Source organism: Dermacentor andersoni, chromosome 9 (assembly GCF_023375885.2).
Source record: "Dermacentor andersoni chromosome 9, qqDerAnde1_hic_scaffold, whole genome shotgun sequence".
Taxonomy (NCBI): domain Eukaryota; kingdom Metazoa; phylum Arthropoda; class Arachnida; order Ixodida; family Ixodidae; genus Dermacentor; species Dermacentor andersoni.
In genome coordinates this window covers 108,113,399-108,128,635 of record NC_092822.1, presented here as the reverse complement: position 1 = coordinate 108,128,635, position 15,237 = coordinate 108,113,399, and the positions used below count along the sequence as shown (strand labels likewise).

At 51.8% G+C, this 15,237-nt stretch overlaps 1 protein-coding gene across 1 annotated transcript in view; it reads right to left on the bottom strand.

Annotated features, from left to right (window-relative positions):
- The window catches only part of LOC126528479 (putative phospholipase B-like 2), an 88,970-nt gene extending 78,569 nt beyond the window's left edge, over positions 1 to 10,401 (bottom strand). The window contains exons 1-2 of the mRNA XM_050176357.3: positions 10,300 to 10,401; positions 7,557 to 7,817 (exon numbers count right to left, since the gene is read on the bottom strand). Coding sequence (XP_050032314.2) covers positions 7,557 to 7,789 — 233 coding nt within the window. The 5' untranslated portion in view covers positions 7,790 to 7,817; positions 10,300 to 10,401. The remainder of the gene's footprint in view (positions 1 to 7,556; positions 7,818 to 10,299) is intronic.
- Positions 10,402 to 15,237: the final 4,836 nt, after the last annotated feature.

Here is a 15,237-nt window from a genome sequence, read left to right as displayed (position 1 = left end):
TAAATCGCCACGCGGACTTCGAAGGCTGTCAGCTTCGGGATGAAATCGGGGAGCCTTGCCAGCGCCAAGTTGAATAGAAAGGGGCTAAGAACACTGGCCTGAGGAACACCAGCGGTCACGCTGCGGGGGGTGCTGAGCGCGTTGCCAACACGCACTCTGAGTGTTCGGTCGCTAAGAAAGGCCGACACATAGTGCAGTAGGCGGCCGGTGATGCGCAGCTCGCGAAGCGCTTGGATGATGGTGCCGTGCGGGAGGCCGTCAAACGCGCGTTCGACATCGAGCAGCACCAGGTATGCGGCTTCGTGGCGGCTTGCAGCGTGCTCGAGAGTGGCGACAACGTCCGCGATGGAATCAGCTGTCGAGCGGAGTCGGCGGAAGCCACTCTGTTCCGGGGCAAGAGCGTCGAGGGCGGAGGCGATCCATTCGAGTCGGTTCAAAGCCATCGACTCCATCGTTTTGCCGGGTACCGAGGTCAGCGATACTGGGCGATAGGAGCTGATGTTCGAGGCTGGTTTGCCGCGCTTCAGAATGGGAACTACGATCGCCTCTTTCCAGTTGGCGGGGATGATGCCGCTGCGCCAGACGGAGTTGAAAACCTCGAGAAGTGAGGGAAGTTGAGCTGCGTCGATGTTCCTGAGCACTTGATGAGTAACGCCGTCGGAACCGGGAGCGGAGCGGCGTTTGTGCTTGTTCAACACGATGCGCAACTCGCTGATTGTGAACTCTGCAGAACACAACACCTCTACATGCTCCATAATTGCGCTCGTTGGGAAATAGCGCATAGGAGCGAGGCGTTCGACCATGTTGTGCGGCGGAAGTTCGACGGCAGCTGTGACAGGGCACACAGACGGCGGGGCGAACGTATCCGCGAACAGTTCGGCCAACTGCTCGGCACTCAAGCCCTGAGCCACTGCGATGGAGAGTGCAGGGCGGCGGGGGATCTTGGGACTGAGCAGGGCGGCGAGGATGCGCCAGGTGCGGGCTTTATCGCGAGTGTCCTCCAAGGAGAGGCAGAGACTTTGCCAGCTCTGATTGCGGCGCTGCCTGGCATGACGACGGCATGCGGCGTCAAGGCGGTTGTAAAGAGTCCAGTGCTCCACCTTGTCGCTTTTAATGGCGCGGCGTTCGGCGCGTCGACGTACCGCGCGTAAGTTCAAAAGTTTCATGTCGGGCGCCGGCGTTCCAGCGGGCACCGTACATGACTTGGTCGCGGCGGCAACGCAGCTTGAGATGTGCGAAAGGAAGTCAGTGTTGACAGGAGGAGGCGTGGCACACAGCGTCCTGAAGAGAGACCAGTCCGTGATGCGGTAGGTGCGGATCCGGTCGCGGCAGAGGCCGAGAGGGTCAAGCGAGATCGGATAATGATCCGATCCTTGCGTGTCAGGGCTGCGTACCCACTCGTAATGGCACCGTTCGCTCACCGGCGATAAGTCTATCACCCTCCCGCGCACATTCCGACGCACGAAAGTGGGACTGCCGGAGTTGATGATCAGCAGACCAGAGGAGTTGATAGAGTTCAGCAGGTTCCTGCCGTTAGGCTCACAGCGGCTGCTGCCCCATGCCGTGTGGTGAGAGTTAAAGTCGCCGCACACAACACAGTCACCGTCGATGCGCGCGGTGAGGCTCTCCACGAAAGAGGTATCCCATCGCTGCACGGGCTGGACGTACACGCTGGCGACACAAGTGTCGACCCCCCCAACGCGCACAGTCACAGCCACGCACTCCACGGAGGTGGGAACGATGTCGGACACAGAGACGGCGGCTTGACCAAGGCGCGCACGCACATAAACAGACGCTCGAGAGCGGCCGGGTGGGTGGAGTGGATCGCGGCACGGAACGTCGGCACAAGACTGAAGTTCGCACGTGACGGCACTGTGGTAGGCGACGAAGCCCGGAAGGTTGCACTCCCCGTCGCGTACGTGTGTCTCCTGCAACGCGAGCACATCGTACTCGTGCAGGAGAAGAAGCTGGCAAAGCTCCGGGTGCCGGCGGCGCATCGAGCGGACATTCCACTGCAGTATGCGCGGCCGACGTTTCGCTGCTCGGCTAGCCATGACGAGGCAGGGACTGCTGTGCGGCCAGGGCCGCGGTGCACATCTGTCGCACCATGTCGTCCATGTGCGGGGTGGTCTCCAGGAGCGCCCGCAGAGCTGCGGCGAGCGCCGCGATCAGGGCGTCCCTCGGGTCGCCAACAGGGGCAACTGCGGGAGGCGGCGTGGTTTCCGGCACGGCGGGATTGACGCTGCGGCCACGTAAAGCATCGCTGAACGACACGCCAGCTTGTACCGTCGCTGAAGGGCGGGGCACGTTCTGCTGATGCTGACGATGCTCAGGTTGCGCGGCGCGAGCTTTGGCCAGCTCGAGCGCCTTCTTCCGAGTCATGGGCTGCTCGGAGGAGGCTAGCAGGATGGCTGCTTTCCTTTCGAGCTGCCAGTGTGGGCAGCGCGGCTCGGTTGCTGCATGGCGGCCTTTGCAGTTTATGCACGCGGGGTGCTGCGCGGCGCAGTCGCTTGTCGCGTGACCACCTCCGCAGCGGAGGCAACGGGCGTCGTAGGAGCAAGTGGCGCCGGCATGGCCGTACACACCGCAGCGGTCGCACTGGAGTGGGCGTGGCAGACGAGGTCGCACGAGCCGTCGTTGCTTGAAGAGAAGTACGTCCGTGGGGACGACGTTGCCGGCAAAGGTGACGCTCACGTTTGCGCCGTTGCGGGAACAGGAGAGAACGGGAACGGGAGCCTCTATGTTGTCCCTCAGTGTGTCGTTGTCAAAGGAGCTGTTAACGCCGAAAAGGACGCCGACGCAAGAGTGCTTGCCGAGAGCTTTCGCCTTCACTGGTATGTCCGCGATGGCCCGTACATCCAGCAAGCGGGACAGGTCCGCACCGGGCACAGAGTCTGCCGCAACCCCGTTACGGCGAAAGTTGACTCGCACGCGTTTGACGCCATCAATGCGGCAAAGTTGGGCGGCGATAAGGTCACTAGACAGCTTCAAAAAGTTGTTTTTGCGGCCGATGGGACGGAAGAGCACAGTGTCGGCGGCATTGTCAGGGGAGGCATGTGCGTTTTGCGACGCATCCGTGATGAGCTCGGCAAACTGGCGGAAGCGTCGCTTCCTTTTTCGGCCGGGCTTAGTAGGGGCTGAACGCTCAGAGAGCACTGCGGCGGCGTTTTCGTCTGCGGCAGCTGGCGTCTGTGACAGTTGGGGGTGCAACGACGGGGAGTGGTGCATTAGAGACGACGGCTGTTACACGGGTGGCAGGGCCGGATGGAAGTTGGAGCTCGGAGACGGCGCAGGGGGGAACGCTCGGCGGCTGCTTGCGTGGCCCGGCAGGTTCGTCATCCTCGCTCTCGCGGGCGCGTTTCCGAGAACTGGTCAAGTCCATTTCTTCGTCGTCCGGGAGGGGAAGCGGCACCTCAGCGTGGGTTTCCTGCACGCAAGGGCCGTTCTCGGATGGCGCCGAAGTTGCCGCTGGGGCTGCCGGTGCGGTCGTAGGCACGGGGGGAACTGCAGGGATCTTCAACGAGGGGGCCCGTACACGTAGCCACTCGCCCAGCATGCGAGTGGCGCGACGCTCGAGGTCTTCCCTTGCCCGGAGCTCATCGAGGGTCGCGGGGCCGAGTGTCAACCGGCTCAAGCTGGCATGGCGTCGATGGCGGACGCGTGGCGGCGGCTCGCCGGGTGGCCGAAACTCCATATTGTGCTGCCGAGGCCTCTTCTCGTGTGCGGGAAGAAAGCCGAAAGCAGCGAAAAGCGCGGCAACGTGCTCCTAAGCGGGCGCAAACATGTGCGACGCCGAAACACGTGGTGGCAATCGAGGCGAAGTCGTCAGAGCGAGGAGCAACGTGACCTACTCCGATCGCAGCTCAGACGCGACTGCCCAGCATCGCCCTGACATAGCAAGCTGCACTATCTTTGGTATTCAGCGGCCACCAGAGCGTTTACCACCTGTTCGCTGGTCTTCGAAAGGAAAAAAAAAGAACACATAGGACTGCTTGGTCGATTATGACCGAGTAAGTTTTGCTAACCGATGGGAATTATTTTGCCCTTACGAAGAAACGCCTGGATGCTTGGAAATAACGCATCGCTAATTCTAACACATCGCGCGTCGAGGACATTGTCGCACTTCGTCGTCGCGTCGATTCTGCTGATATCATCGCGTCGATATCATCCTTAAATGTATATAAGCTGTTGCCATCAATGCCACATGCCACGATCAACCACAAAACTACCCTCGCTGAAATCGTCACATTGAGACAGCGGTATGACGAACGCAAATTTCTACGGTTACAGTCGGTCTCTTGCGAAAAGCCCACAAGGACCGACCGGAGCTTCGTGCCGTCATGCAGGCAGTCATGCGCGCAAAAAGTCTGGCCGTATATTACCTTCTAGCGTGGCGTCATTAAGGAAGAGCTAGCGTGCACGACTGCTTCTACCATGTCCCTCGGCTTTTGAGGTCGCTGCCGCACCGACGACAAATGTCCGCTTAATGTCGCGTCCCTATCCTGTATCTAGCATTGACGACGCATTTGATCCCCTGCAAGATTCTGAGTAGCTTCTGAGTAGTAGATGACAAAAAAAAAAAAGCTTTTGCCACCTGAGATGCAGATTACGGGCCTTGTGTCCCTGTCATGGACCCATAAATTTTGAGCACAGCATGATCGACAGTCTCCTGCTAGACCTGAAATGAATCACTTGGTTCTGCAAGTTGAATTATATCCTTAATGCCTAATCAAAATTTCCTGAGAAACTGCAACGCTGTTTAGCGTTCTAACGCTGGTCCTCAGCTCATTACGAAAAAGTGCAGTTTCAAAAGCAAGGGAATTAAAAACTATTTTGTGATAGCACAAGGGCCGGACGATTTGAAGCTCTCCTGACTTGAAGAACAATTTTGTGGCCTTTCGCTTTGCAGGCCTACGAAAGGATCAAAGCCTCACGTAGTTTCCTCCATCTCGATTTTTATTTTCGCCGTTTCCCAATTCGCTTTCATCTCTCTACCAAGAAGGTTTGTTACCTGTTACCTGTTGCTTCTTTGCGGCTCTCAATTTCTTTGCTCTCCGGAATGTGAATGTTCTTTGACCTGCTCAATGGCGTCTTCACATGAAAACATTTACATCGCTTAATTGATAAGCGAGCTGCGACTCTCTTGCATGTGTAGCACTTTTCTTATGTAACACAACAATCCTTCGCGCGAGAAAGTGATCGCATACGCCAGCCGTGCAAACATGGCTATTGAGCCAGCGACGTCTAACGGCACCTGTTGGGTCAAGCGTGATCAGCAGCTATAGACCGTTACACGTCACTGGCTGCCTCGGAAGCGCCCCGGAGGCCACCGTTCGCGCGCTCTACACAAGGGTGACGCCAAACGTACATCTCTGGAGATCCGAGTAGCCTCCTTTGTCTGCAAGAATATGACCTCAGATTATTTCTAAAACTGATAAACAGCCCCACCTTGCCAAGACGTCGGCGTTCTTCCTCGCTGCCTGTTTTTGCGCCTCCGCTCAACTGTCTCGAATCTCGCTTTGTTCCATAGGTGCTTGGACGTCTCCTCTACAGGAAAGTCTTTGCTGTCGCTAAAGACCAGCTTTCTTCAGTGGCTAACCACCATTCTTCTGTAGGACTATCTTACTCATACACTAATACCCTTGACCTACGTTAGACCGTCTCTGAAAACATTCGTGGCCTCTTAACACCCAGCATCGTCGAGGACTGACAGAAGAGAAGCTGGAATGTTGCGGGAGAAGCTCGACACATTTGTCGTCATGATGGTCAGCGCTGGTTCCCCAGTTCACCACGCTCCCTTCTCGCTGATTTCTCTAGAGCCTTTCACAACAATTTTAGCGCTTCCTTTCTCAGTTACCCAAAACCTACTACCTGATTAGAAGCCATTTATACTGGCCCGGCCTTTCGCTAGCGAAGCAATGTACACCACTTTTTGCGTTCATTTTCAGCGTCGGATGCGTTCAAGCTACGCGTCTGCCCACACGCACTGCCAGTTGTGTGATCTACCGTATCAGCCGGAATACGGTGGCATCGACCTTACTGCACCACTTTTCACTCCCACTGGCAATCGGCGAATAGTAAATGCCGTCGACCACCTGATTCGCTACGCTGACACAGCGTCTGTCGATTCTAGCTCTGCTTCAAAAGTTTCTTCCTTCGTTCTTCAAGGCATACTATTGCGCCATGGCACTTTTATTGTCCAGAGTGATATTGGAACGCCATCATTCTCACAAATGTTAGCAAATGCGCTTCGAGCTTCTGGTACCACCCACAAGGCAAGATTTCGCTGTCATCCGCTAGTTAACGGTCACAGTTAGTGTTTTCATCGCGCGCTGGATGCATGACTGTCGTCTGTATTCAACCGCACCTCGTAAAGTTTCACATGCGTTTGTCATTTGTCACTTGCAAAATAACACCGAGGTTCAGCGCACAAGTGCTTACTTCACATATTTCCCTTTTTCACTTCCTTACTAAACGTTTCTTTCTTCACCGCATCTCTCAATCCATTTGTATATTTCCGTGCAGAATGCATTTTACGCTCTACAGCGACCCTAGTGTGATAGTATGCACAGAGAAGCCAGACAAGTCAGCGAGATTCACCGCCGCGCGGAGCTCTCTATGTGTGCAAGGAACGCACGCGGACTTTTGAGTTTCACGTACTTCCGTGAAACTCACGCAGACCCTTTGCGTTCTGCGCAGGCGCACTACTCACACGTTAGAGCTCTACGTACGCAAAGCCTTTACGTACGTGAAACTACCACTGTCTAATATCGCAGATCGGTTTGAAGAGGCCCGCACAAGCGCGCACTTTGGCCACGTCGCACACCACCTTAAAGGCACACGAGCGCTGCCAACGCGTCCCTGTGGCACTACGGCGTCCGTGGCAACGCCGTAGTAGACGCCGTGGTTGGCTCCGCTCTGTACGGAGCGGCGGGTGAGGCAGACGTCGCGGCATCCTAGCGGCGGCCGGAGAACACCCTCCTCCATCACCTGACCCCCGTGCCTCGCGCGCGGCAGGAGAGGGCCCGCATCCGGACCACGTTCCTCGCTCGGGCACGCGAGATTGAACCACGTTCGCCGGCTCACCCTCGCACACTTTCACTCGCACATACAGCATACGGCGCGCGGCGACGGTTTTGTCGCCGTTGGACTTTATATGGAACCTCACGGCGACGCCGATGGCAGGAATGCACCTGGAGTGTCTTTATAATTGCTATCGCAATAAAAGCACTTCGTAAAGGTGTCTGTGCAAGAAATAAGAATCGCTAGTTTTGGGCTCTGCAGAGCGGCTTCTGTAGCCACGATTCATATATGCGCTGTGCAAAATGTGACGGCCGCAGCATAGTTTTAATAATTTTGTGCTTTTAACGCGTGCACTGATAGTACCGTTTAAGTACAGTTCTGCCATAACAACAATGTCTCCTTATCATGCTCAGTTTGTATTCTAAGTGCCTCCTTTTGCCAGCCGCTGGCGGCGATTTGTTGCACTTTCGGACGCAGTTTCGCAGGGAAAAAATGTATTCGAGCATGAAACTGCGCCATTACTCCAGACTCACCCGCTGTTCTGAATGTCGTCTCGAAAATTCGCCCATGCCACCGGGGCCAGGGCCGATGAAACACCAAGATGAGGTGCCGACGGCGGCTTGCCGTCGTAGATTTGCAGCCGGCTGGTTCCTAATTCCGGGGCAGCCCAAGCCCATTGGCAGTCAGCCGCTTCACACGCAACAAAGAAACCGGCCAGGAAAGAAAGCGGAAATAATATGCCAATGGCCATCCCCGAGTGACTCATTTTGCTTTTGGTTTTCTCAGTAGAAGACCTGCACACAGCAAAAACATAAGCATACAAACATGATAAGCGATTTCTCGATGAGGTATCTTACGAAACCCGTATGAATCATAATATTGACCATGTTTTGTAGCTTGGAGCCCTTTGTATACATTAAGGGGGGGGGGGGGGGGCGGCTTTCTGGCGTGGAATGATGTATTAATTCTGTAGACAGCACTGTATGTCTTCATGTGGACGTCAGTTTAAATACTTGGAGGACGCTTAAGCTTCGCCTTTAAGAGAGGGACGCGATAGCGTTCAAAAACCCTTACTGCTTTTCATGCTTCCCGGCAATTGCAGCTTATGTAACCGTAACGTTTACTGGGAAACACTGGCTGCGAATGCTATGCTCAAAGGCGAGCTTTCTGGTGGAAACGCGGCCTCGTGTGTGGGCTGGTCTCCTGTTATTGTTTCGCACTCTTAATATTTCTGTCTGAGAAGAGCCAAAATATAGCACATGCGCTGTCGGTGTTTTTTTTTCACTACATTTGTTTGTGGCTGCCGTTCTCAGCATTCCGAGGAATAACCTGTACAGAATGAAATACAAAATATGAGCAAGTTTAGAGGTAGAGAAGAGGTTGGCTACGCCTGGTTCGGAATTTGGTTCGCAATTCTTTTTGCCGAGGCAATGTCCAATGCGGGACGCTGGATTTTCTGCGACACGGACTGCTTAACCTTATCGCGTTAATATATTGCTTAAAGGTATGATTTTTTAAAAATCTCATGTTATATTTAGTTCATTCATGTTTTTATTTCAAGAATTGTCGTAATGTCTCCTCCTAAACAAGTTCATCCAACTGTTCAATACCGACTTTAATAATATTTCGATGTCATTCAATAATTTTTCTTACAATTTCATACCTCATTGGAACTACTTTGCGATCTATTCACTTGACACGAAAAAAGGTATTGACAATTTCGGGGCCTTCGGTTGCCTTAATGCAGAGTAATAATTTTGCACGAAATTTTGCACGAACTTTTGCACGACATTTTCCTTGGAGGGTAGAGGTATACAGCTTCGCTGTAAAAAAAAAAAGAAAGAAAAACGGCATTGGTTATCACCGTGGACAACCGCGTTTTCGTTAATATGACCACATCAGCATTCTTTGTGCCGATAAATGAAGACCGGTCATCGCGCTTGTTTAGAAAGCTGTGAATAATAGAAAAAGAAGAAAAACTATTGTTAACAGAGACAACGATTTTCTTTGATACCTGTGACGAACAGGTATCATGACCCAACAGATGCGGCTTTATGGGCGTGAAAAGGTAAACATATATAAGGATCCACTTCTCAAACACTGTTCTTTGATGGCAGAAATGTGACGTAGTTTGCTAATGTAAAAATCATCGTGGCAAAAGGAAAGGAGCGGCCCGCCAGCTTTCCTAAATTCCATCAGCCTTTTCCCGAGATGTGTGAGTGGAAATATAGTAATACTCCGTAGGATTCCGACACCACTTGTTAGCGCTTCTGTTGTCTCAGTTTCTGCCCCAAAGTCTGTGAAAGAGCTGAAGGCCTGTCTGTCGTTACGGACGCTCCTGAATGCATGGGAAAGAGCCACACTCGAAGTTGGCGATAGGTTCTTTCAAGATATGGCACGAAGATAAGTCAAGTGCCGGCGATGCCCGCAAACGGCTCTGCTGCACGTCGGCCACCGATATTCAGAGTATTTGGCGCTGTAAGAACTTTGGGTAGCTTTTCTCGAACTTTGCGGCTGTAGTACAGTCTTGATGCCATAACACAGACGCAATATTTAGGCTGTGTACATACTTCGCTGCCGTGAACGAACACACGCTCACTTATCCCAAGTTGTTTCTATTTGCATACGCGCCGTTAGCGAAGCTGTTTTCTCACACGCGACATTTCTCTTAAAATGCGCTGAAATATACGGTGTATAAGCAGCGCAATGGGATTGTGAATTATCCTGTAAAGTGTTACCGTGGCGTAAATTATAAGGACGCTCTTTAATAATTTGCCCCACATTAGGTTGGGAGACTTTGTTCGCGTTACTGTTGTCTTTGTCCATTCAAGCTGCACTTAAACTTCAGGGCCGGGGAGCACATGCAATGCGTTGAGCTGTTTCTTAGCGATAGCCCAGGCCAAGGCTAGTTCCGGAAAATAATGCACTCGCCGAGTACCTGTTTCGAAAGCGGAAATTTAACCTCAAGTGGCTCGCACGGCTTTTAATAATTAATAACTCGAGCCAAATTGCATATCTGTCTAACGCTAGCCATAATGATTAGTATGGATCGAAGAAACCAGGACGCAGATCGTCTACACAAGTTTATCTGAGAAAGCTCACTCGGTGAAATGCAGAGAATTGAGGAGTTGCAACTGCACCAACTGCTGAGCGCATTAGGAGTGACATTCCAAAGCACCGCCTGGTGATGTCTAGGCGATGTCACGATATTGTGCCGAAGCTCACACGCGTTGTTTACAATCTACTCGCGGCCAACAAACGAGAAGCGAAGCTTACCGTAGGGAGACGCCGGCGTCCGTCTCGCCGCTCCACGCAGGGTACCGGCTTATCGTAACGAGGACGACGTCACGTGTTGGCGCTACTGGCGTCGTCCAGCATCCTTCAACGCTGCCGTTTTAGGGCACAGGGCGCGGGGAGAGACAGGCTTCACTTGAAGCGTGCTCGCATCAAATATTGTTATCCGTGCTGCAGCACAAATAGAGAAAGGGTAAATATCCGAGAACACTTAAGCACTTCTTGTGAGTTGTGAAGGCGAAAGGATTATGTCCAATTGAACGCCGCTGAGCGGTGCTTCGAGATTGTTCGTGGGCAAGCGAGCGCGTTGAGATGCTTGGCCAACGCCTCGTAGATAGCACAAGGCTGGTGCACTTCGATCCGTGGCATCATGCTAGCTTGCCCGACTGCTATAGAATCAAACGGGGACGCTCCCGAGTAAGCCGCGGTGATTTTGACGTCACCGCCTTCGTCATGCCAGGCTTGGCAATGGAAATTTCGGTCCAAGTAGCATATGTAATAAAGCAGAGTACACAGGTGCGCTGTCTAAGAGGCGCTGGTTTATCCCAGCGGGTCTGTTTTTTTATACACTCGGCTTCTAAGTGTGGAGTTGTAAGTTCGAAGCGCACTACCGCCAACGTTTTACAGCGAAAGCTGTATATGACTAACCTTCCTCAGCTTTTTCGGCTTCTGGCTACAGAAACCGACAACGCCACGCTACCCAATAGTAACGCCGGCCGGCGTTCAAGAAATAGGCGTCGCAACAGGGTGCAGTGCGGCGGCGCAGTTGTCAAAAGACAGAACAGATTTGAACGCTCGCCGTGAGCAATTGCATAACATCATGGTTATCGCAGCATATAAGCCGGAAAGGTATCGGCGCTAAAAACAGCTGCGTTATCGATGGGGCGGACACGTACACCCGAAGAACAGCATGCATACTAGGAGCGCCGGAGGGAACAGCGTTGAGAATGTAAACGGTGCCGCCGCGAAAAGGCCACCGATGAAGGACGTTCCCGCGATGCGGAACGAAAACTACAATCGCGAGCCCGGGCTCCTCCGAATGATCAAAGACGCCAGACTCGCAACGCAAAAGTGACAGCCATTCCACTTTATGGAGATGGAATGGCAGCGAAGGCACTTTGCTTTCCGTTTGAGAGCTTCGACAGTCGTCAGCTTTCGCGGCCATTCCATCTTCACATAGTGGAATGGTTGTCATTTTTTTCCTTTCGAATTTATTCTCTTTTCATGGACGCCTTATAACTCTACCTCCCAATTTGTCTATCGTGGCCGTAGGTAAAAACTCCGCCAATCAGCGGGAGGCGCGCGCCTTGCGCGCCGCTGGGTTGCTTGCAGCACCAGCAGATGGCGCTCGCCTCCACGCATCCGCGACAGAGGCGGCGCTGGCCGTGCAGGGAAAAGAAAGAAAGAACCAGAAAGCTCGGCTTCGCGCATATATTCGCCGCAAGCATTTACCGGTAAGGATTGCGGTTGCATAAGCTGCTGTTGCGGGAAGCGGCAGCTGCAGTATACGAAGCAGGGAGTAGCGTAACTACTTTCGTATGCGAAAGAACAGTCCGCCTACTAACTAATTGGTGTTGTGACAATGCTATGGGAAGGCCACGTATAGTGAAGACAAGGTAAATATACCTGGTGGCGAAGCTTCCGTAGAAGCCCATATGTTCGAAACATGGCATTCAATCGGGGGTTCATGTGGCTTAGCGCCACCTGTGTGACGAGGGAACACTTCCACCAGAAGAAAAAATGACGTGACGCTATGTGTGTTAAAAATAGAAGTGACGTCATTTTGCCCTCAAAGACGCTAAATTTGTTTTGGTGGCCTTTCATTAGAGCTGTACATTCAAACGCCCGCCATTTGACTTGATGGGCGTTTGGAGCCGTCAGCGCAGAATGTCAGCCGTACGGGTGTCAAAATCGCACCCCTGCACAAAACATACTTTCTTAGGAAGCGAACGAAAGCTTCAGGTCTGCGGCGAATGCATTTCGATGTGGCGAAATGCGAAAACACCCGTGTACCTAGATTTAGGTGAACGTTAAAGAACCCCAGGCGGTCCAAATTGTTCCGGAGTCCCCCACTACGGCGTGCCTCATGATCAGATCGTTGCCATGGCACGTAAAACCCCATGATTTATTAATAATAAAGCTTTGAGTGTAAAGTGCTAGTAAGATAGTCGGACGTTGAGCTCGACGGCCAGCGCAGTCGCACGAAAGCAGCTAAAGTAAACAATTATCTGGCTGTCGTAACTCACTACATTTGACCGAACAGGTTAGGAAGCGATTAAACTAGCCGCGCTACCAAATTCAGACAAACGTCGACAAGCAAAACAACACAACGTGTGAGGGGCGTGTATTGTAACTCTTTAACACTTCAAGAGCTATACATTGCATTGCAAGTGACAGCGGTGTCAGGATGGGCGCTGAAAAACAAAGGTATTCATTGATAATGATAAAATAAAATAGTTGTCTTTTCTTTACTAAGCACGCATATATAAAAGTGACTAGGAATATTATTTTGTTGAGGGAATCAGTGTCTCGCTATAATTAAAAAAGGTTCTTTTTCTTTCCAAATATTTGTTTCCCCCCATAATCGCGCTTCAATCACTGCTCCCATAACCACCATTCATGATATTGATGATAATTACTTCTGAACAGCTTTCCGCCCGAAGCTTCACGACCTATTTGGTCCCATTCTTGTGGCACGCGCTCCGAATTTGAGTCATTGTTTGTGGACGCACTGTGCTTTCTGCGCTCATTGGGTGGATGTGAATTTTATGGCATTAGAAAGCTTACTTGCTGTGCTTTCCAATGACACCTAGTATTATCGCCTAGTCTGAAGATTGTCCTGACGGCAATCAAAACAGTCAGTGTGAGCAAAAAACCGCATTCTTGCTGTACTAACCTCCGTTGCACTGCGGTTCCGGCAAAAATGTTCAACATAACAAAACAAATTTTGCTGTGCCTTTAAACTAAATGTTATACAGGGCCTCTATGAAGAGATATTGCATGTAAAGCATTTAGGAATTTATGTAGTGTGCTACCGCGGCCGAGACATGCGTCCGAGCCGGCGTACGGTTCCTGCACCGCACAGACAAGGCGTTCGAGAAGGCGTTCGTGTCGAACCCAACAGACAACAGAGACACAACAGAGCCGAACAAGCGGGCGGTGCCAAGAAGAACGTATCTTTTTCGCATTGAACGCGCTTCTTATAGAGCTCGCGTTAGCAACACACCGACGCGCCCGGCGCTTTAGTGGGACAAAACACTTTTCTCCTAAACAAAGGTTTCTCACTCTACTTATGGTATCTTCGACTGGTCGCCTCCGTGCCCCAAAGCAGAGTCCCGCAGATCCGCCGTTCCATGAAATGAAGAGTTAGAGGACAAGCGCGCAAGCCGATAGTGCGACTCGCTCCGGTGGAGGAAATGGCAGATGCGAAACCACGTGAGTACTGCCAGCTTCCGATGTTTCGCCTATCCAAAGCTCCCGCCGTTGCGGGAAAAACAGGCGAACGCGCCGATGGGACGAGCGTTCGCCTAGACGAGAGCATGCACTGGCCTAGGTTGCCTGGGTAACGGTGGACCGTCGCCAACAGCGGCGACGCTGTGCTGTGATGACGTTGCAGGAAACGCCTCAATATCGATGTCTGCTCCGACGTCAGGGCTCGGTGCGCCTCAGAGCGTTCTACACTCTAAAAGTTTTCACAGCCTTATGGGTGTAATGCGGGTGTATCTATCTTTTCACCCTTGTAAACACCCTTGAAACACCCTTTTTTAACGGGAAAGGGTGTTCAACAAGAAAACACCCGTGAAACACCCCAGTCTTTCTAATTTACACCCTAATTATAAGGGAGTAAGGGAACAAGCTTACAGTATATGATAAATGAACATTGCCAGTTAACGCGTTGATATTGGCTATACATGAAACGCGCGCTACCTGCGCTTGAATCAGGTAGCTGGAATGATTAGATTGGGGCATCTAGGCAGCAGCGTACAGACTCCGAACAGCGGTCAAAAATGAAGTTTCCCACGAATGTTGATATCGAATGGATGACACTAACGCGCAGACTTTGCATAGCCAGATATCTGCAAAAGGCTTCATATGATCAATGGCAAAATATTTACAGTGATATCACTGAATACTTAAAGGTGTGCAACCAGTTAGACTGGGAATGGTTAGGAGTGAGGGCTAACGGTAAATAGCTCACCAACTTACGGATTGTACATGACATTGGCACACTCAGCAACGCTGCAGACTATTTGCAACAAATGCTTGAGGACCTTGGCGAAGAAAGTGTAAGAGTCTGATTGAAAGTTAGTATGCAGAAGAGAAAAGTAATGTTCCGCAGCCTGGCGAGAGAACGAATGTCATGGTCGGCAGTCAGCCTCTAGAACCTGCGCAGAAATACGTTTATTGAGGTTAATTACTCGCAAGGGCCTCTGATCAAGGAAATTAACAAAAATAAGAATTAGCTGGAGAGCTTACGGCAGGCATTACTAAATCATGACAAGGGAGCTTACTGCTAATCATTGCTTTCTACCGTTACTAACGTATGGGGCCGAAACTTGGAAGTTACCAAAGAAGCTTGGGAATTCGTTGAGGACCGCGCAACGAGCGATGGAATGAAAAATATTAGGCATGACGATAATAGACTGTAAGACAGCGATGTGGATTAGAGGGCGAACGGGGATAGCTGATATTCTGGTTGACATAAAGATGAAGAAGTCGTGCTGGGCAGACATTGCAATGCGTAAGAGAGAGAACTGCTGGTCTATTGGAGTTGCAGAATGGGTGCTAAGGGAAGGGAAGCACAGTCGAGGACGGCAGAGAATAATGTGGACATGATGGAATTAGGAAACGTGAAGACACGTGGAACTAGTTAGCACAAGACAGGGGTATTGGTGATCGCTGGAGAAACTTTCGTCCTGC